At 34.5% G+C, this 23,865-nt stretch overlaps 1 protein-coding gene across 1 annotated transcript; it reads left to right on the top strand.

The window, feature by feature from the left end:
• Positions 1-12,616: 12,616 nt before the first annotated feature.
• LOC128186798 (uncharacterized) lies at positions 12,617-17,983 on the top strand. The gene is made up of 3 exons (XM_052856697.1): positions 12,617-13,214; positions 15,883-16,008; positions 16,871-17,983. Exons 1-3 carry the CDS (start codon positions 12,878-12,880, stop codon positions 17,452-17,454), a joined length of 1,047 nt encoding a protein of 348 aa, XP_052712657.1. The 5' UTR covers positions 12,617-12,877; the 3' UTR covers positions 17,455-17,983.
• The last annotated feature ends 5,882 nt before the right edge of the window (positions 17,984-23,865 follow it).

Here is a 23,865-nt window from a genome sequence, read left to right as displayed (position 1 = left end):
AGCAGATGCCTGTTGCTGATTTACAAGTTGATGGAGCGTTAGGGTTAGACTTCATGAAGTGTTGCGTCATCGATGTATGCAACAATCATCTTAAAGTTGGTGAGAGCCTTTGTTCCCTATTTTATGTCGAAAAAATAGACTGTTATCGCGTTACATTCAATGAGCATCTGAATGTGCCCCCAAGAACAGAAATAGTTACAATAGACCATGTTGACATTCCGGATTACAATAGTTACATTCCTTTTCTAGAGCAAACTCAAGAGAAATTCAAAGGAGAAGATCAATTATTGCTTGGAAGAACTTTGGTCAATGCAGACCAGTTGGTAACCATTCGATTGCTCAGTTTGTCGGATGATATAAAGCACATATACCCTGGTACTATTGTTGGACGTATGAATCCAATAGACAGCATAATGAGTACCACTGAAAACCAGAATTCATATGAAGATCTAACCCCGTTCTTGAAAGTACTATTTGGGAAGACAGTCAAAAACCTTGATAACGAGCAAGCAATTTTAGTTTAGAAGTTTTTGCTGAAACATACAAATGTCTTTGCATCCTCTGAGAAAGATCTGGGTAGAACTGATAAAATAAAACATTAGGTTCATACGGGAACTGTAGCCCAATCAAGCAACCTATGAGAAGAGAACCTATACACTGGCAAGAATAAGTGGACAAACAAATTGATGACATGCTTGAGAGAAATGTTAAACATGAAAGTACAAGCCCATGACCATTAGGAATAGTGCTAGAAGAAGAAAGATGACACTATAAGGTTTTGCGTCGATTATCGACAACTCAATGCAGTGACAGTAAAAGATGCATATCCCCTGCTACGTATTGATGAAGCACTAGACTACCTGGCCGGATCAATGTGGTTCAGTACTTTAGACTTGTGTTCTGGATACTAGCATGTTGAGATGGACTCACAAGACAAACCAAAGACGGCTTTCTCAACATAGCGAGGTCTTTACGGGTTCCAGGCTATGCCTTTCGGTCTCAGCAATGCTCCAGCCACAGTTAAGAGGGTAATGGAGTCTGTACTTGCATATTACAGTAGCAAATATGCCTCATTTATCTTGACGACATTATCGTTATCGGTAAGTCGTTTGAGCATATGTTGGAGAACTTGAGTAAGGTCTTTGAAAAATTAAAAGCAGCTGTTCTGAAACTCAAAGCAAAGAAATGTACACTATTTGCCAAAGAAGTTGAATACCTTGGTCAAGTAATCTCAAGTAAGAGTGTATCAACTGATCCAAAGAAAGTCAGATCTGTACGAGATTGGCCTGTTCCCTCAACAGTAAAAGAAGTGAGATCATTCCTAGGGTTGAGTGGATATTACCGAAGATTTATTGAGAAATATGCTGAGAAGGCGAAACCATTGACTCACCTAACTGAAAACAACAAGATTTTGTCTGGACCAATGACTGTAAGAACGCCTTTGAAAATCTAAAGAATTGTCTGACAAAAGCTCCCATATTGGTGTATCCAGATTTTTCAAAAACCTTTATCCTGGATACAGATGCTAGTTCTGATCCAATTGGAGGTGTTTTATTGCAAAGGAGTAATGTCAGTGAGCACGTGATAGCCTATGCGAGCAGAACCCTTTCTAAACCAGAGAGGAAATATTGCGTTACTCGAGAGGAGTTACTTGCTGTCGTTTACTTTGAACGCTACTTCCGACACTATCTACTCGGAAGAAAGTTAACAATAAGAACAGACCACAGTTCATTAAAATGGCTGATGAGATTAAAAAACTCCGAAGGTCAATTAGCTAGATGGGTTGATATCTTGTCGGCATATGATATGGACATTGAGCATAGAACCGAAAAGTTAGACCAAAATGCGGATGCTATTAGTCGCATACCTTGTCATCAATGTGGATACCGAGAAATTGAAGAAAAAGAAGTTATTATGTCAAGACCTGAGCTGAAATTGCTTCAAGAAGAAAATTCCGATATTGTCACGGTGAAACAATGGTTACTCAAAGGTGTGAAACCAAAGCAAAAGGACATTGGTGGTGAGAGTTTAGTAGTGAAGTCTTTACTCGCCCAGTATGAAAGATTAGTTTGCAAGGATGACATCTTATATAGAAATTGGGATGATTTTGAACAGAAAACAACCAAACATCATGCAATCATTCCTAGAAGCTCAAGACGAATAGTACTCGAATATTGTCAATCAAACTTCGGGACATCTTGGAGTGATGAAAACAGTTGCAAAGATCGTCGTATAAGAATTTATTGTAAGATACGGTGTTCCATATGCCATTCATTCAGATCAGGGTCGTCAATTTGAGAGTTTACTCTTTAATGAAATGTGCACACTATTACACATACACAAAACTCATACGACTCCGTACCATCCCCAGTCTGATGGTATGGTTGAGCGTTTTAATCGCACCTTATTAAGCATGTTGAGTGTCTTCGTTAACGAATACCATTCAGACTGGGATGAGCAGTTACCTTATGTAATGCTGGCGTACCGCTCATCAGAGCACGAAACAAAAGGATGCACACCAAACTTCATAATGTTAGGACGAGAAACAGCACCTCCTTTGGACATCATGTACCAGAAGCCATTTAGTATTTGTGCAATACCTCAATCCAGATGGGCTTGGGAACTCAAAGAACGACTAGAAGACGCTTATAAATATGTTCGAGAACACACAGGTATTGAAATGCTCAGACAAAAGAAATATCATGATAAGAAGCTGAATTTGGAAAACTTCAAGATTCGAGATTTAGTTTTTGTTTATTTTCCCAGACACAAGAGTGGGCTTCACCAAAACTAACCAGTTATTGGCATGGTCTATTCAAATTTTCGCTCAGCTGTCTGATGTGAATTACAAAGTAAACTGTGGATCAAGGGATACTCCTCAAGTAATTCAAGTAGACCGAATGAGGCCTGTTCGATCTCAAGTACTAAAAGGTGAAGATGAGAATAAAAGAGTACCTGAAACAAACTCAGAAAACAGTGACCAAGCCGAAACAAATAGCTTGGATCACGAAACTCAAAATATCAGATCTAAGCGTACGAAGCAGTTACCTTCCTGGTTAAGCGATTATGATACAAAGAAGTATTAATTCTCATTAAGGATTAGTGAGTAAGTTAGATAGTTTAGGTAAGGTTAGGTTACTTAGTACTTTGTGAAGTAGATTGTAATGTCATCAATTTCACACCTCACAGCCTACTCAATATTCAGGGTCATGAACCCTGGGGAGCATTCATTATTGTCCCCAAGAGAGACAACTCTTGAAAACGTGCATTGACTATAGTCCGTTTCTTAATCTTATCAAAATAAACAATTGGCCTTAACGGTCACCTGAGTAGCATATATCCAATACACAAACTTGTCATGGAGTCTCATATATGCATCTTATTAATTAGGTTTCATACTGGAGTAGAAAAATTATAAATTTGTAATGACAACCACATTTAATCCAAAAAGAACTGTGAAACCTATAATTTTGGTGAAAAACTAAAAGATCTGGTCTACAAAATAATGAATTCAGTTTTCCTTTCAGGTGTGTGGGAGTAAAGAAGATAATTTTTTAACGTTATATGCATTAACATCCATACATCCATTTTGGCCCTGCCCTAGAGTCAAAACCCATACCCCAGGGGACATGAAAATTGAGATTTCAGTAGAGGACTTCCTGGTAAACATAATTATTAGTCGTTTTTTTTTATACAGATGTGTGAGAATAGAGAAGAAGATTTTTAAACATTATATGCATTAACACTTTATTGCCATATTGCCCCCCCCCCCTGCTCATGTCCTGAACCCCTGACCCAGGGGCCATGAATTTCACAATTTAGATAAAGGAGATTGCTTGCGAATATCATAACTATGTATTCAGTTTTTTGCCCACATGTGTGGGAGTAGAGAAGAAGATTTTAGTAGAGAGCCTCATGGACATCATAATCATGCATTTAGTTTTTAACAAATATATATGGGAGTAGAGAAGAAGATTTTCTAAGATTTAATACATTTTTACTATTTGGCCATATCGGCCCCACCCTAGAGCCTGAACCCCTGGTCATGAATTTCACAATTAAGGTAGAGAACTTCATGGACATCATAACCATGCATTTAGTTTTTAACAAATATATATGGTAGTAGAGAGGAAGATTTTCTAAGATTTAATACATTTTTACTATTTGGCCATATTGGCCCCACCCTAGAGCCTGAACCCCTGACCCAGGGGTCATGAATTTCACAATTTAGGTAGAGGGCTTCATGGACATCATAATCATGCATTTAGTATTTAACAAATATATATGAGAGTAGAGAAGAAGATTTTCTAAGATTTAATACATTTTTACTATTTGGCCATATTGGCCCCACCCTAGAGCCTGAACCCCTGACCCAGGGGTCATGAATTTCACAATTTAGGAAGAGGGCTTCATGGACATCATAATCATGCATTTAGTTTTTAACAAATATATATGGTAGTAGAGAAGAAGATTTAAGATTTAATACATTTTTACTATATGGCCATATTGGCCCCAGCCTAGAGCCAGAACCCCTGACCCAGGGGCCATAAATTTCATAATTTTAGTAGAGGGGCTCATGGACATGATAACCATGCATTCAGTTTTTTCCTCACATGTGTGGAAGTAGAGAAGAAGATTTTTGAAAATTTGGCTTTTTTTTGCATATTTGGCCCCGCCCGTGGCACCCCAGGGGTGGTAGAGCCATAAATTTCACAATTTAGATTCTTCTTACCATAGAGATGCTTCACACCAAAAATGGTAACGATTGGCTTGGTAGTTTTCAAGAAAAAGTTAAAAATGTAAAATTGTTAACGCACGACGACGGACGAAGACCAATTGCAATAGGTCACCTGAGTGACTCAGGTGACCTAATAAATTGAGAAAAGTTTTCAAAGTATTTTAATTAATAATAATACATATAACAATGAGTAAAAGGCATGAAAATGCATGAAAGAAGTACATTTATTTATCAAATATAGTAGGCTGGTACATGTACCTGGTGAATATTAAATGTATATTGCTTGTAGGTACATGTATAATCTACACAAATACATTCAATTAATACACTGTATTATGTAAATTGAAAAAAAAAATACACAGGTTGTAAGAGATCTTTTTTAAAATGAATTTTCTTAAAATGAAAAATAAATTAATGAAATTGCATATATCATTCTAAAAATATCGTAATACCAATAGACACGAAGTTCAACATAAATAAAGTGATACATTTAATAGATGGATAGGATATAATGTACAGCAATTTAAGATTTAGATGTCATTTTTCATATGAAAGGTAATTAAAACTTCATACCATTTAAACAATGAAAAGGTTGCGAAAGGCCTTTTTGTATCTAGTTGAATACTAGTATAATGAAAATAAATTACTGACTCTGTATACATCACTTTAAGAAAAAAAAAGTAATAAGCATGCAGTTTAAGGAACTAAAGTGATACATTATAGGAATCAATAGGATATACTGTACAACAATTTTAATTATATATTGGATTTGTTTCCAAACATTGGAATACATTGGAAAAAACTTTCATATCTTATTTAGATTAAATAATATTCTTAAAAAAATATTAATATTTGTATTTGATGGCTAAAACTATTGTTCTGTCAATTTCTTCTGTTCATGAACAAGACCAATACATTTATCAGACACTTTTATGCATATTATGTCCATTTCCCATAATGATTGTAACTAAGTATTTTTGTTGTGTTTGTATACAAAAGATTATATTAAAAAAACTTGTATAAAAAAGAAAGGCTAAATTTCAATTAAAATAAAATAGCTGTTTCCAAAAATGTTACATGTATATGAATATGTTATACAAAAAACATATGTTAGATGGATGCCTTGGGTAGGAAAAATTCAAAATAAGTGCACTCGATAAAAAGTTTGCTGGTATTCATTAAGTGAACACTTAATTGTTGAAACAATTCATCCAGTAACATTTAAAATTATGTAACATAAATAAGAATGTTATGAATGATGTGTATAGAACAAATTCTTCTGTGGTTGGCTTCATAAATCTTGAAAAAATGGTGTGAGTTGGTAAAAAGGCGGAATAAGGTTCCATCCTAATCCTCATGCATTCCATTCAAGAAATATTCATTAATGACATGGTCTGGAAACTAAAAAATGGAATAAACATAAAGTGTTTAGAGAATTACATGTAATTTTTGCAAACATTGTGCACTCATGAAATACTTACATGTATATATTCAATGCAGTTATTTCAAGAATGTGCTATTACTAACAATGTCATCTTTTCTAATATTGCACATACATGTATTACATCATTTTGCCATTAATTTTTTATAAATAAACCCAGCTGACAGTTTCTTTTTGTTATATATACAGCGTCAAAAGATAGTTGCATCATGTGCATGTACTTTCAGTTATTTTAAAAGCCATAAAAAACATTTCAGTCCTACAAAACACTTTAAATTTGTCAAATGATTTTACAAATGAAATATGCACTAATATACCAGTAAGTCACAAGTGATCGATATATACTTTTTAAAGCGGTACAATGTATCACTTATATTACAAAATAAGGAAACCTGGCTCAATCAATTCTGTACACACATGATAAATGTAATGAATGTGTAACTTCAATGGTGTAACTTCAAAGATATTTAGATTTCCAGTGGACAGAAAGATATTAAATATATTGAACAAAGATCAGTCATAAACACTAATATGTAACATATGAGTGTATGTATGAGTTTCAACTATCAACACTCTATGTACACCAAAATAAGATTGCACCAATAACAAAAACTAATCTGAAAAACATATTTCCAGCATAAGAAATTCATGGGATTTCTGCAAATCCCATTTTTTCAGAGAGTGTAAAACACATCTCATTAAGTTTATAATTTTTTCAAACTCCTAGTAATCCTTTCAGAGGTTCCCACCACTTAAAATACAGATAATCATGCAGATTTGCAACAAGATGCCCATACAAACCTTTCCCTTTTACACAAGACATTGTAGCTATTTATATTACCTTACTTGGCTTTCAATCAGCTTAAACCAAATATGTATAAATATGGAGGACAAGTTGTAAGTTTATTACATGACAAAGAAGTACCTTCTGGGCTTCAGCAGACTTGAATGGGTCATTAGCAATATCAAATTGACCATATTTTCTATATTCCTGATCTTCAGATCATCTGGAGTCTGCAGGTAAACCTGTAGATTAGAAGAAAAAAAGATACACTAGCTATCATTACAAAGCTGAATGCTGTCATTATCAAAACAAAAGGGTGTGTCCTAGATTACACTTTTTTATGGGCACATGCAGTATCTGAGACATGGTCAAAACATTACCATGATAACAGCTATAACAACTCATTAAGTGGGAAATGACTTATAACTAAAAAATTTGTTATGGCTTTTCATACTCTCTCTCTCTCTCTCTCTCTCTCTCTCCATGACCTCTCTCAACATTTTTGTCAGCAATATTTCTAGTGCAATGTGGCATTATTGAAATATATATATGGTTCATGGAAGCAAGGCAATCAATAACAATTACATGTACACTGTTATTACTCTCTCTCTCTCTCTCTCTCTCTCTCTCTCTCTCTCTCTCTGTGTGTGTGTGTGTGTGAGTCTCTCTCTCATACTCTCAATCGTATAATGTTATATTTACATAACAAATGCAGACCCTTGATTCATAAACACTCTCATCGTTAATAGATAAATAAGACATAAAGTTAACAGTTTGAATGAGATACAGGTATCAAAACCACATGTACAGTGTACATTGTACGTGTCGAGGAAATTCTGTACGTTATGGAAATGACTGAAAGCATGATTGACACAATATTCTAGGAAAAACATACAATATTTTTTTAACGTATGCTAGGTAACAATATGTGTAAAAACTGACTATAATACACCTGCATACACATTTCATTCTAAAACATGTATTTCAAGTCACATTTCACAACGACCATTATTTATTAACATTTTGGTAACACATGCAGTGGAATTATTGGATTGCAGGTTTTTAAAAAGGTATTTATCTAGTTTAACATTGTAAGTGGGTATGTTCTTACCGATACATGGCTACCCCCTAGCACGTTTCAGATTGTTGACAAAATCGAAAACTGCTGTTCAGACGGTTTCATGCTGAACAATATTTAACTTCGAATTCACCTTATTAAACAATTGTTCTGCAACTTTAAATAATTTATAAAGCTTGCTGATAGAATAATCATAAACTTTTACTTACTTTTTCGATCTAAACTTCTCTCTCGATTTGCAAGAGTCTCGTTAAAATCCCGTGGTTGACGTATTTTGGCGTTCTCGGGTTTTTTGGGTTTTTTTTTTTAGCTTTTCGTTAACACAAAAATCAGAAAGGCTCCGATTATGCTAATAAGGCTGAGAGGTGTGAATTTGGTTTGATGGTTTTTAATTTCTATTTTTAGAAAACCATCATGGTGAATACCAAGTTGACACCAGTAAAGCCGCATGAAACATTAGAATTAGTCATGTTGTTGAAGAAAAGACAATCAATAAACTTTGAACTGTTAGAGGTGTTTTTTGTTCAGATGGTACGCAGTATTGTTATTGGCGAACAATTTTTTATTTCTCAATATCAAGGTGAAATATTGAAGAATTTCATGTTATTTGTTATTAAACTATAATGTGTGCAATTTTTTTTGAGATTTTCTTAAATTGATTTGAGTATTTATGAATAAGCCATGTAAAATGCGGGACGCATTTCTCGTGGGAGGGAGTAATGTAATGTATATAGATTTGATTATAAGAATTTCCCGCTTCTGATAAAGGGATATTTTCTCAGACGTCCGCGTTAAAAGGGTATAAGCGTCGCATCACCAACACACACGATCATAGTAGTGTCACGGTGTGACATTCAATCTTTCGGACTATTTTTAATTATTGTGTAAATTAACTTTTTCGGACTCTGTGTTAATTGCTACAAAAACTTTTCATCTATTTCGACAACTGTTTTATAAACGTCATAAATTCCGCGCAGCATTAATCCCACCTGAGGCACAATCAGTGATGGACAGCTAATCTTTTAATTGACTTCTGTTTATGTTTATTGACACTTAAGCTTTTTTCATCTTATTAATCCTTTTATGTACATGCTGCTAAAATGTCCCGAGTTACTCAATAGCTGTTTGATAATTGATTTACTTACATCTGTTCTTCTTATGTTAATCCTTCTTTGTGTTGTTCCATTGTTCATTATATATTATTCTGAATTGTAAAATATAGTCAGTTGGAATCAGACCTTCGGTGCTGATACATACCAAACTCACGTAAAAGTATATTTCATGTAAAGTCTATATAAAAGTCTGAAAACTAAAACGCGTGTTGGCTTGTCTGAGGTTTCATGAGGCTGGGTCCAACAACAAGAGAATAAGCTCACGGTTGGCCCACTGTTAGTCCTGTACGGGAGAGAGCGCCCCGTAATAGTAGTTCTGATTTCAGAAGCAAGCAGACGTGTTGCAAAAGGTTAGTATCCTGGTAAATTCCCATTAGAGAACGTGGAAGTTTCCTTACTCTCGCGAGGTGTGCCGAGCTTACTACACTTTCTTAGCTACACAGAGATTGAGTAACTGAGAACTCATTTGTTGAGTACTCATAACATTTGGTTTTACTCATTAGTTGAGTACGCATTCCTTAGTGTTGGTGGATATTCATTTGTTGAATACTGATTGATACTCATAAGTTGAGTATAGTTTGTTTAAGTTATTTTTTAAAAATAGTTCATAAGTTGAGTTAGAATTTTAGATTTGTAGTTTTCATATTGTAAGTGATTTTTTGTGATTTTTGTTACTCAAACGAATCAGGAAATAATTGATCAAAACCGCCGATCTTGTATATATTCAGGCGGAATAATTATTTTTGCGTAGTTAAATTTTTCTTAGTAATTCATAATTAAGTTCTTTTATTATTATCTCAAACTCAGTTTAGTAACTGAGGGATCCCGCAAAACTCGGTGTTTAGGTAAACACGCTACACTACCTCAGGATGCTTTCACATGAGTTTCAGCTTTCCTGGCCAAATGGTTCTTGAGGAGAAGATTTTTATAAAATTTCCCAAAAATTCCTAATTATCTCCTATTGTTCCTTAATTTACACAACTTTGAATCCCCTTTGCTAAAGGTGCTTTGTGCTAAGTTTGGTTGAAATTGGCCCAGTCGTTCTGGAGAATATGTTGAAAATGTGAAAAGTTTACAGACGGATGACGGACAAAATATGATAAGAATAGCTTACTTGAGGGGTAAATCCTTATTTATTTGGGTTCCGTTATTGTGTACATACGTGATTTGATAGATCCAAAAATGATGGGGGTTGAAAATGCAGTAATTGAGTCTACATTTGAAAGGTTTTCTGAAACCTTATGAAATTGATTTAACAAAATCAAAGTTTTTTTAAGATGATTAAGCAACAGCATAAAAGAGAAAAAATGAACAGCGTTTTCACCATGCTAATTTCCTCCATAGAGAATAGCAAGTACATTGATGTGTGACATTTTTTAATATTTTGTTTGTTACATGTATATATGATAATTGCTAATGATAACTATAGCTTAATGTTTTGTACATTGCATAGCGATACTTCAAACTTCCAAGAACACAAAACGCATGGTAATTCGAAATAACTCAAACTGACTGTACCATATGAGAAACAGCCGATCTTTAAGTGTATGGGAATGCTAGAATCCTTAAATTCTAAATATTCGAATAATAATCCATCGTTCCTTGCCCCCCCCCCCCCCCCAAAAAAAAAATTCGCCAGTGTATTCTCCATTATCAGCCACCTGTTGACGTTTCGCATGGTAAATAATTGTTTAACAATTTCTGGTGAAGCATTAACTGTCTCGTCTCGGACTTCACTCAGTTTTATTAATCGCAGGGAGATTTATCAATTATTTTGATTAATTTTTTTTTCTTTTCGTGTCCCGGCCCGTTATGCAATTATTGTTTAAAGTGTTAAGGGACAAATATCAATATCGATGTGGATTTTTACGACATCTAACCAAAAATTATGGTTTAAATTTGTTTAAAATGTAAGATTTTTAAAAGCTTCAGCGGGATTCGAACTCATGACATACATTAAGCTATGCCTTATTAACAACTAAGGGGGGGGGGGGTTATACAATAATTATTATACCTGATTTTATTGGGAGTTTTTTCGATAGGAAGGGCGGCATAATATAGAGGTGTCCCATACCACTTTAAATAGATCGATCATTGTCCGATTCGAGAAGACAATTTTCGATATATCTGAGGATATTTCCACACAAATTACGAGGAATTAGTAAACAAGTGTTATCAAATATCATAATCTGCAAACTCGTGTCCGCGTTCGATAGTTCTGGTGCATGGTACTGCGTGTTTCTATATGACCTTTGTAAAATTTTTAATCGTGTACTCATGTATGGCATGTTATGACCTTTCAAATTGCACGTAATCTTTGTGTCATATAACCAGCAACCGGACCCGCATCTCCCGGCTTTATGATGAACAGTTTCGACAGATTTTCTGTGTTCAGAAAATAAATGTAATGTAAGCATTATATTTGTTTACCACATGTGAACAGAGCCAATCGAAACTGTTTGTTATAAGACAAAATTAATGCACATGTATATGCACTCATGTAGAGGCTTTAAATTTTTACAAAATTTACCTTGGATTCGTTAACTTGTGAAACTTAAAGTTTATTTCATTTTTTGTGTGTATGTGTGCAATGCTAATTGTACATGTAATTGTACATCCCGAAAAAAGTTGATAAATAAAATGCATATAAATTGAAAGTATGGTATATGTTTAAAATAACAAAGCTGTCAATTAAAATGAACAATGATTGATATATAGTTTAGGTCTTTCGCTTGGAAGCGGAGGCCAAACTATTAATTCAAAAAAAATTCAGATTTATTATTTTTTTTCTAGACGCCAACTTTGATCCTTAATATCTCGCTCGTTTGTTCATCGATTGATTTGAAATTTTCAGGTCTATTAACATGCCGCACGATGTTGTCGTTTTAGTTTTCTACCTGATAATAGAAGACGAAGCCCTCTCACGGGCCCTTCGGGTCCGCGAGAGCGAAGCTCTCCCTATAGACAACACGTGTATATATGTCTAAAAACAGAAATTACACTCTATACCTATGAAGTTGAAAAACTTTTTAAAGATGGAGCAAAAAAGGATAACTTCACGCGCAGTGACAACACCGGCATCCATGTTGAATATTCGAATCTCGTACTAACTCCACGTTTGGTGATAATTTATCAATTTTGTTTAATGAGTGATACATACATTCAAACTTACCTGTGTGTTCTTGAAAAAATTAATTCCTAATTAAGAAAACAAATTTTCGTTTCCTACAACTTGTAACAGTTGCATTAGATCCGATCAAATGAAAACGTGTTTTAACAGTGAAGCAGTTTTATTTCATTGTTATTAAAATAACATCATGTATTTTAATTGAATTTGCTTTCTGATTACTTTTTGAAAACAACCAAAGACTTTTTTCTCCTACTTTCAATTTGAAATTTTGTTTTCATTTCGTACCCAGAATTCAAATTAATATCAAAAAAAAAAAAAGTTACGACCAATAATTAGGTTTATCAAATATGGATAAACCCTGTTATTTCATGCAGTTAAGCATATTGTTTGGGGCAAGAACTATAACTCTAGTAATGTTAATTCAAGGGCAATAACTCTACACTTCCTGGTCTTGGAGCGTGCGCGTTAAGCTCTTCCTTTTATATTCAACTGTTCCCTGAGTCGGTCACAAAAAATCAACTAGAGAAATAATCAAGTTTTATCGTTTTAATCGGCGAGTTTTATTACTTTATACCGGCATATTATTACAATATCATGCTGAGGGTAAGGAACCAAAGGGCATCTAAGGCGAGAAGCCCATACGCAGCCGTGCCAAATGGAACAAATACAGTTGCCTCGAGTAGTGTATTGGCACGAGGTCGTCGCGGAAATCGTCGAGGAGGTCAAGTGAGACAGCCCGTTCCTCCGACACAAGCGACTCCTCCAACACCTGCGGCTCCGACGACACCAGCGACACAGGCGTCAACTGAAGCAGGCCAGGGAATGTCACGGAGCGGGATGATTGGGATGATTGCTCACAACATGCCGCCCATAGTTAACCCCACCCCTGACGCACCAAGTGCGTTGTCGTCACATGTTCCCATGAATCAAGGTACAGAAAATTATTTGGAAAATAATATTGACACGCCAAACCCATTTAACAGTGTTACTTCTATACTGGGATCCCATGTATCCCAAGCTCTCAAAGATAAAATTTGGAATGGCGAATTTGTTCATTTAAACAAATTGTTGCTTCAAGAGCCTTGCACAGAAATGCAAAATCAAATTGTTTTCGAGGGGGGTGTTTTTCAGGTCAAACCAAAAAATAAAGAAACAAAAATTACAAACTTCTCACAATGGATGGATGCATTTTTCATATATGCTTCTATATACTTAGAGAAACATCCACTACAAGCCATTTCACTCTTTAGGTATATGTCAACAATTAAAAGGGGGGCTGCTAGTAACAATTCAGGTTGGTTGGATTATGATGTGCAATTTCGCTTAAAGAAGTCTGTAGACTCCTCTTTAAACTGGGGATCTATTGATGCTGAACTATGGTTGTTTTACATGCAAACAGTTAATATTAAAACCCAATTGTCAAATCAGTCAACTCGTAGGTATTTGAAATGTTATGCCTACAATTATGAAGGTGTTTGTCAGAAACAATATTGCAAGTATTTGCATCAGTGCATCACATGTAATGCATATCATCCCTCCATTAACTGCTTCAAAAATAATCAATCTAATCAAATTCCCAAAAATGCACCTGCTCGTTCGGAAAATTTTAATTCCAACAACAAATTTTTCAGGAATCGACAACAAACCACAGGACGGCAAACCTACATGTAACTTGTTACATAAATTATGGGATATTGGCAGCACTCCAATCAATACATATAACTTCAATTCTTTACTGGTAAATTACCCAAACAAAGAAATAGCAACAGTTCTATCAAATGGGTTTAAAAATGGGTTTTCACTTCAATATACAGGCATTAGAAAAAAGGTTGAATTTAAAAACATGATATCTGCAGAGGAACATACTGTTGAGTTACATGAAAAAAAAAAATAAATAAAATTGGGTAGAATTTTAGGCCCCTTTCCCTGTCCACCTATTTCAAATTTGCGGTGTAATCCTATTGGTATCCTCCCCAAAAAGCAAGGGGGGTGGCGTATGATTTCTAATTTATCACACCCAGTGGGTAATAGTATCAATGATTACATTGATCAGCAATATTGTTCAGTGTCGTACTCTACATTTGATCAAGCCTTGTCACTGATTCAGGAGATGGGGGAGGGTGCATTAATGGCCAAAATGGACATTTCAAGTGCTTTTCGATTGTTGCCAGTCTGTCCTGAAGATTTCTGCTTGCTAGGTTTCAAGTTTTTAAATTCATATTATGTGGACAAATGCTTGCCAATGGGTTGCTCAATTTCATGTTCATTATTTGAGATGTTCTCTTCCTTCCTTCACTGGGAGCTGCAGCAAAGGTCAAATTCAAGGGGGATCATTCATTATTTAGATGATTTTTTATTTATAGGTAGAGCAAACACAGCTGATTGTGAGATGTTAATGGCTCATATGATAAAGTTATCTGAAATTTTAGGGATCCCATTAGCTCCAGAAAAAACAGAAAGGCCGTGTACATCTATTTTTTTCTTAGGATTGGATTAGGCATTGACACAGTTTCAAGAACTATTTTCATTCCAAAAAATAAAGTTACTGGAGCCGGTTGTATCAATATTTAATGGTTTATTAAAGCATTATTAAACTCCATATATTTTATGAGTCATTAATTTCACTTGTATCAACCCCCCCCCCCCCCCCCCCCGTTTCTACATGACTTTGTTTGGACGTCGGCGTCTGTCATCTTGCCAGAATGTTAACAAACAAAGCAGAAACCCCGGAAGTTGACGAACATAGCATTATGGGTAATGTTTAAAGAATAAGAAAGCTTTAATGACTCATTAATATTTTAATGCTGCATTAACTAACAAAACTTTAATAACGGTTTTGTACAACAGCCTTTAATGTGTTTATTAAGTAATGATTTGTTTAGAATTTAATGATTCATTAGGCTTAATAACACATTAAATTTAATGAACCATTGATACAACCGGCTCCTGAACTTTTGGAAAAAACTAATGATGCTTTAAGTTGTAAAAAGGTCACCGTTAAAAAATTACAGTCATTAGCAGGGTCACTTGCATTTGTGGTTAAAGCTTTGCCCTCAGGAAGAGCATTTTGTCGTCGTGTATATGCGGCTTTAGCAGGAGGTAAAAAATCTTTCCATTTCGTAAGAATTTCAAAAGAAATCAGATTGGATTTAGAAAAGTGGATATAATTTCTTACAAAGTTTAATGGCTTAACCCCTTTCTCATCTTTGACATGGCAAGATGATGAGACACTCAAATTTTATACAGATAGCTCAGGTTCAAAAGGGTGTGGGGTTATATTTGGCAGTCAGTGGTGTTATTTGGCTTGGCCTTCACATTGGTTTTATGAGACAACAAAAGATATTACTTTTCTTGAACTTGTGCCTATTGTTTTGGGAGTTTTTATTTGGGCAGAACAACTATATGCAAAAAAGTTATTGTTACATATTGACAATCTCTCATTAGTTCATATTATTAATCAAAAGTCTTCAAAAAATAACAGGGTCATGGTTTTAATTCGAGCGTTGGTATTGTATACCCTTAGTTATAATATCCAGGTTAGAGCTATACATGTTCCGGGGAAAAATAACAATAAAGCAGATGCTATTTCTCGCTTTCAGTGGTCAAGATTCCGACAGTTGGCTCCTACAGCAGACAATTTTCCATGTCAAATTCCTGCTCCATTTTGGGAGATTATTCATCAACTATAGATCAACTGTTAGAAGCCAGTATATCTGAAAACTCAAGTAAAGTTTATAAACAAGGCATCCAAGCATTTTCTAATTTCAGAGTTCAAGCTTCCTTTGAGCATTTGTGGCCACCACCTATAGATCATATACTAATGTTTATAGCTTATATGAAGGAATCTGCACAGGATTTGCATTTTCAACAGCAAAATCTTATATGACTGGTTTGAGTTTTGTTGTAAATTTACATGGTTGGCAGAATGCTATGGAATCCTTTTTGGTCAAAAAGTTGTTAGCAGGATTTAAAAGGTCATGCAGAACTCAGGACATTAGACAACCAATTACATTGTCTTTATTAACACAAATTACCAGTATCATTCCACATTTAACTATTTCTTCATATGAAGCACATTTATTTCAGTCAGCATTTCTCATTGCATTTTTTGCTTTATTGAGAGTAAGTGAGCTAGTGGCATTGGAAAGAAATCATGTTCAAATGTTGGAGGATGAGTTTATAGTTTTTGTGGGTTGCTCAAAAACAGATCAATTTGGTAACGGTTCATCCATTAGAATACTAAAAACACCAGATTCTTTTTTGATGTTTCAAATTTTTCAAAAATTTCAAAGTCATAGGCAATGCATTCAAGCAACACATCTATTTGCCCACTGCAATACTAAACCATTGACTCAATATCAATTTTCATCCATGCTGTATAAATCCTTAAAATTCCTAGAGGTACCTACAAATTCATACAAGTCGCACTCATTTAGGATTGGAGGTGCAACTTACCTGTACTTAAAAGGGTTTCTGAAATACAAATCAAGCACATGGGTAGATGGAGTTCCTCGGCTTTCAAATCCTACATAAGACCATGTTAATAGTATTTTTAGTTTTATGCTGTTAAATCATACATAAATTTCGATTCAGTTTGGATCATTGGCTCATCTATTATTCATTGGGCACAGAAATATGCAGAGACCACAAATCAGTTAAACCTTGGATTAAACCACTTTACCATTAATTGGAATGGTAGAAGGGGAATGGTTTGGGAGTACTTGTATACAACTGTGTCAAGTATGTTAATAGCTAATAAACAACCAACTATTTTGATAATTCACTGCGGTGGTAATAATATTGGGGACCCTCAAAATACCCTAAAAGGTATTCAAAAATTCATGAAACTAACTTTATCTCAAATAGCAGACCTCTTGCCAAACACTCTCATTGTATGGTCACATATATTACCTAGAAGTAATTGGAGGCAGTCTTTATCAACCATTGAAGGTGAAAACTCTAGGCGTAGAATAAATAGTGCCATTGCAACATTTGTTTTGAAAAAGCTTGATGGTGCATCTATCAAATATCCAGATATCCAGATAACTCAAAAGAGATTATTTAGATTAGATGGTGTGCATTTGTCAGATCTGGGTAACAATATATACATAAATTCCCTGAAAAATGCTATTGTGCAGTTTGTGACATCTTCCTCTCGCACCTATCCTTAAAATATACTAGCTGATATATCTCTGGCAAGTCATGGACCGTTTACTTATCTATCTTATTATATATCATATACATATATCTGAATCTAGAATGTCCAAGTATAGACATTCTTATGTATCATATCTACAGGTGTCATTGTTGTCAAAATTGCCGCCTGGTATTGGCGGATGGTTCACGTGACAGTGTCCGTGATCCATTTGGCATAATTTTGATTAGAATACTGTCTCCGTGGGGCACTGTTTTTTCCAGGCTCCTCGGGTCAAGAGAGTATTTCTAATATTGTATATTACATATATATATTTGATATATGCTGCCATATTGTTTGAACGGCGCATGTCGAGTTCAATGTACATGTATGAAATCTATCTGATGTACATGTACTATATATCTGACTGATATCTATCTGATATTCATGTACTTATCTAATTTTTGCACATTTGATTAAACGGCCATGACAACTACGCCAAACAAACAAAAGTCTATTTAGTTTTGTATATACATCAGGGTAAATATCTGAATCATAATTGTCTGTTGTTTTGATATTAGTATTAGCTAGAAACATGAAAAGCATATTTATTAAAATTTGGGCAAAGGTCATGAAATAACTGATTCAATAAAAACAAAAGATGATTAAATCTTAATTTTGTAGACAATTATCATAATCTTTGACAGACACTGTAAAATATTTACCCATTCTAACCCCCCTCCCCATCCCCCAAAATGTGTAAACCATTCGCATATGATCAAAAATCAATCACTGAATGTTTTACGGTGCTACCGTTGTGGCGAGCACAGCTAGCAAGAATTACACACACCTTGCATCAATGTCATTTTATTTAGTTATCAACTATTAAAAATATTTTAGAGAAAGAGAGAGAGAATTATAAGATTTCTTTGTTTAAAAAAAATTCTTACAAAATACATAGATTTGCTTCCTCCTAAAACCGTTCATTACTTTTGGAGAGAATTGATCAGTCTGTCAAAACATAATTTGTGTTTGATTTGGTCAAAACTGTTAACAATACAGTATTTTTTTTGGGGGGGGGGGTACATTGTTGTCTTCAGAATTATATTTTTTTTTCTTTCTGGTTCATAATATTTTCTTATTTGTTTATTTTTGCATTCCAATTACATACGTTGTATCCTAGATAGAATGTTCTATCGTTAAAATGACAAATGTCCTACGGACCCGGTTTAACGATAGAATTCGTCCCATATACTGAGTACTCGCTTTGTAGCAAATAAAAAAAATACATCGTCCTGTATCTCGCCTAAATTTTCATATGATTGGTGTGAATGACCTACAATGATGCTCTTCTCTAATCCCATATTACCACATTAACTGGTTTTGCAACGAAATCGCTACCACTTTTAACATCACGTTTAAAAATTCGCTGTTTATGGTCGCCATGTTAATGATAAAATTCGAGACATTCCGAGTGCGATTTCCAACAAAATGGCAGGCGAATTCAAACGCGTAATTTAACAAAATACCTTGGTCATGTTGGTACGGCTCATTAAATGGATATTTTGTTGACTAAACTACATATGCATGTTCAAAAAGGTTTGTAATGTATAAAATGTGTTTTCCTCTGCATATTATATTTAACTGACTGAAAATCGACGCAAAGCTGATCCGCTTCGTAGCTGCTACTTTGCAAGTATATGGGACAAATTCTTACTGTGACCTCAGCGTAGCCTGGTCACAGTAAGACCATTCTTTCTAGTTGTATCTGTGCCCCGGTCCCTGTTTGTAGGTGTGTAATTCCCATTTTCCAGTCTAATGGTTTGACAATATGCAATATCTGTATAGATTTATAACTGTTTATTTTTTCTCTTTGTTATTTTTTATTTAGTTCAAAATGACCTTTTTTTAATCTTCCCTACTTTACTATATTACTTAACATGCATGCAAAATTAGCTTAAAATTCGATCGATATGACAGTAAAGTATGGCTCTTACTAGTATATATTTTATCTTTCTATCAAAACCAAAAAAAAATAAAAATAAATAAAAACATCATCTGAGTCAGGTATCGCAGTCTATACTTAAATTGCTAGTACACATGCTCGACATGTAAGGGTGGACAAAATTCGGTGAGGTAAATTTTCTGCCCAATGTCTTATTTAACGGATATGTAATTCTAAGATATAATGAGTGTGTAAATGGGCTTAATTGTAGAGTTCTGTGAAAATTTAAAGGTCTGAGTGGAAAAAAGCAAACAAACCAATACCGGGTGAGTGAACACTACTTAAACGGCGCTACTGTATCCGTGCCTTACTGTTGTCACACTAACTGTAAATATTTAAAAAATCAATGGCTAGTACAAACTCCAAGAAAAGGCCCCTTAAAGTATCAGAAACAGAATCAGAAATGGAAAACGCTAATGAATCTAATGATTCAAATGTTCTGGAGGGATTTCAAATGCGTGAAATAATGCAAGGTATAAATACCGTTAGTATACAAAGTACCCTCACAGGTTTCATGCTTCGATTAGACACCCAGGGATGTCACATGGACGAAATCACAACGGAATTAAGGGGTAAGCATGGAGTACAAGAACGTTTGGAACAAGTACAAGAACAGGCGAACGACACACTTTACACAATCACAGGATACAAACACGCACAAGAAAAGATGTCAAGAGAGGTTAGACTGCTTAGGGACTACATAGTCAAACTTGAATTTCGATTCATTTAATATTTATTCGTTTGATGAGATATCGGCGCTTCTGATTGGTCGAAAAATTTCTTTGATACCTGTATCAATAAAATTTTTGCCGGTGTAATGAAGAATAATGACCCCCGTAGAATAATGACCGGGGGTCATTTTTCTACGTAGAATAATGACCCCCCTAGCTGAAGAATAATTGGATTTTTCTGAAGAAAAAAGACCCAGGGGTTATTTTTCTTCATGTTAAACATGAAGAAAAATGACCCCCATAAAAAAAATGCCCCCCCCCCCGTAAACATGAATAGAAATTGGTTACCCCGTATCCAAGATATGACATTAAAATTACTTAATTTTTCACATTTTTCACTCTGTTTAACTGATTTTGAAGTTATAAACACCGAACTTGTAAATAAATCGCTGTATATAGTTTTTCATATCCGCAGCAAGTACGTGCATAGCACATAACACTTGCCACAAATTGATTGTTAACAGTTATGTTACTTCGCCCGTCGACATACGGCGGGAAATGACGCAAATAAAGAAACATTCATACACAATGAGGATATTGTTTGATAATTAACGAACGAAAGTCATGAAAGAATAATTGTTGTAATGATATAAGCAGTATTCATTGGTGAATGAATTGTCAATCGAAGAATGATACATGTATATATCTTTATGGGAAAAGACTAAAGGGGCAGGTAACGTAGGAATATAAATATATGCTTCTTATTTACATTTCTTGGGGAAAGTGATTTTAAAAAAATCATTCTGCGTTAGTTTTGTTTTCTTCTACGTAATACATGAACATCAATATTCTAAACATTTGTTGCAATGTTGTTTTGTGATCATGAATATACTTTATTCTTTTAGAGCAAATTTGTGAAGAGTACCTGACTATAGTAAATCTTAATAGATAATAAACACTGATCGATTATAATAAGAAAAGATTGTTTCTAAAAGCGTTGATAAGAGGTTAGGGCGTATGTTAGGGGTTTATATCCCGCTTGATTTTGATCACACGATCTTTATTGTATCCAAAGTTACCAATGCTCATACAAACTATTGAAGCATTAATCATCTTGATATTAACTAAACTTACTAAAGTATGCCGAGGATAAAGTAAAATATATTTTCTGTACGAGTACTCTCAGTACTTTGACGATTTTCCTTATTGGCCATTAACCTCTACTGGCGTAATGGCTGCTGTCAGTGCCTACTGACTTCAGCTTGGTTATAATGCCTAATAGTGGAGAAAACCTTTCATAATTTTGGTTTCATCATTAATTCTGGGTTATGAACTAGTATACCCAGCAGTTTGTATTGTGGAAATCCTCAATGCAAGTATAATTCATAAACAATATGAAGAATATAGAAGATGCGACGGCGAAGCGCGAAGATGAGAAGACGAAAGTGCTAAGTTGCGAAGGCGAAGAAGTGATACTACTATTGCTTCTTCGCCTTTGCAACTTCGCACTCTCCCCTTCGAATCTTCGCGCTTTCGCCTTTTTAGCTCACCGAGACGAAGTCGATGGAAGCATATGCTATACCCCTGATGTCGGCGTCCGGAGCTGGTTAAAGTTTTAGTTGCAGCTCCTGTGTCTAAGCTATTACTTGTCCTCTCTTCACCAAAATTACACGGATGATGCATCTGGACCTACTGAATCTGGGTCCTAACTTTAATTTCAAATGCTGGAGGAGGTTAATTTTTTTGGAGCAGGTTGAAGTTTTTGTTGCAGGTGCCCTTTAATAGCGATATCTAAGTTACTTCTGGTCCGTACTTCACCAAACTTGCATGGATGGTGTGTCTTATGATACTGATGCACCAGACAGGCTTGAGTGCGGAATCTGAGCTATAGGTTTCGGATCCTGGAGGAGGTTTTTGGAGCTGGTGAAAGTTTTTGAAACAGGTGCCCTCTGATGATGATATCTTAGTTATTACTTGTCCTAACTTCACCAGACTTCCATAGATGGTGCGTCTTATGATACTGATGCACTTGACAGGCTTGAATGCTGAGTCTGAGCGATAGGTTTCGAATGCTGGATAATGTTAAGTTTTTTTGGAACAGGTAACATGTTTAATATATAATAGTACTATTTCAAACTTGCATAGCTGATTAAACTGTAATATGAATGAATTCATATAATTCCAGCACAGATGTAATTTCAGATGCAGAGCTTGATCTCCATTATTAAGGATGCTCAAAATATATATCTTAGTTATTTCAGGTCCTAACTTCACCTAACCTGAATGGATGGTGTGTCTTATTATACAGATGCACCTGACAGGCATGGATGCTGAATCAGAGCCATGATAGGTTGGAGATGCTGGAGGAGGTAAAAGTTTAAATTGCTGGTGCCCTCTGATGATGATATCTTAGTTATTACTGGTCTTAACTTCACCAATCTTGCATGGATGGTGCGTCTCATGATACTGATGCACCTGACAGGCTTGAATGCTGAATCAGAGCCATAGGTTTATGATTCTTGATGAGGTTTAATTTTTTGGAACAGGTCACATGTTTTATACATGTAGATGATAGCTTGCATAGTTGATTTAACTATATTATAAATGAAACGCAGAGGTTGCTTTAGATGCAGAGCCTGGCCCCACTGTCACCAACTTTCCTCAAGTCAATACTCAGCCTCAAGTGTAAGTTTTGACCTCAAATTCATGTACTGTTTCTTTAAGGATTTGAGTTGAGGACTGAGTTGAATGATTTAAAAATGTTGGTGGCGGTGGGGCCAGATCTCCATTATCAGGGATGCTAGAGAAATCTCCTACCTCCCTCAAACCTGCTTGATAGATAGATGTGGTTGTTGTTAAATGACGAAACATGATTCCTATGATAAAGTATTGTATGATTTGAAACACTATTGTTTAATATGATACAATATCATACAATATGTTATATTGTAAAACGTATATGATACGATAAAATATTGTATCAATTTTTTTGATATTTTATGGTATGATGTTGTATCATGATATTGTTATGTATAGTATTTATTATTATGATACAATATTGTATAATATCATATTGTATTATTTATCAATTATTTAATCACATGATACTATTACATATGATATTGCAATATATAATATTGCATCCTATGATACTATATTGTATATTCTATGATATTGTATCATACAGTATTGTATATTATGATATTGGTTTTTTGTAATATAGAATTATATAACATGAAATTGTATATATGATATTGAAATATTATAAAAAATCATATCATACGATATTGTATAACATGATATTGGTTTATATGATATATTATCATATCTTATGAAATTGTATTTTATTATATTCAAATATATATTATTGTATCATATGATACAATATGTATAATATGATTGTATTATATAATATTTTACTCTATCCCATGATATTGTATCATTTATATGATACAATGTTGTATCAAATTATATTTACGCACAACATAGAAGACCTAATTACCAAATCTGGTGCGTATGAATACATTAAGTATTCCTTCAGTATTTCTCGAAGAACAAGAACTGACTCTTCTCGCGACTTTAAACCAGATAACGACCTGATATTATACTTACGCTGATAAATATTTCATTGATGTAAATATATTTGACATTTAAATGAATTCAATTGATTAATTTCTTAGAGTAAATACATTAAATTACAGAAATAAAAATAAATATGTGTTATTAGAATTTAAATCGCTGTGCACTATTTTTGTCAGCATATTTCGGCTGT

Source organism: Crassostrea angulata, chromosome 6 (assembly GCF_025612915.1).
Source record: "Crassostrea angulata isolate pt1a10 chromosome 6, ASM2561291v2, whole genome shotgun sequence".
Lineage (NCBI taxonomy): Eukaryota > Metazoa > Mollusca > Bivalvia > Ostreida > Ostreidae > Magallana > Magallana angulata.
This window is presented reverse-complemented; position numbering and strand designations above follow the sequence as displayed.

What these genes read in the sequence shown, in the direction of transcription:
- LOC128186798 (XM_052856697.1), top strand. Translation starts at nt 12,878, where the DNA reads ATGCTGAGGGTAAGGAACCAAAGGGCATCTAAGGCGAGAAGCCCATAC. An exon ending in ACATGTTCCCATGAATCAAG is followed by an intron (nt 13,215 to 15,882) that starts GTACAGAAAATT and finishes TCTCGCTTTCAG; the next exon opens with TGGTCAAGATTCCGACAGTT. An exon ending in CAGTATATCTGAAAACTCAA is followed by an intron (nt 16,009 to 16,870) that starts GTAAAGTTTATA and finishes ACATAAATTTCG; the next exon opens with ATTCAGTTTGGATCATTGGC.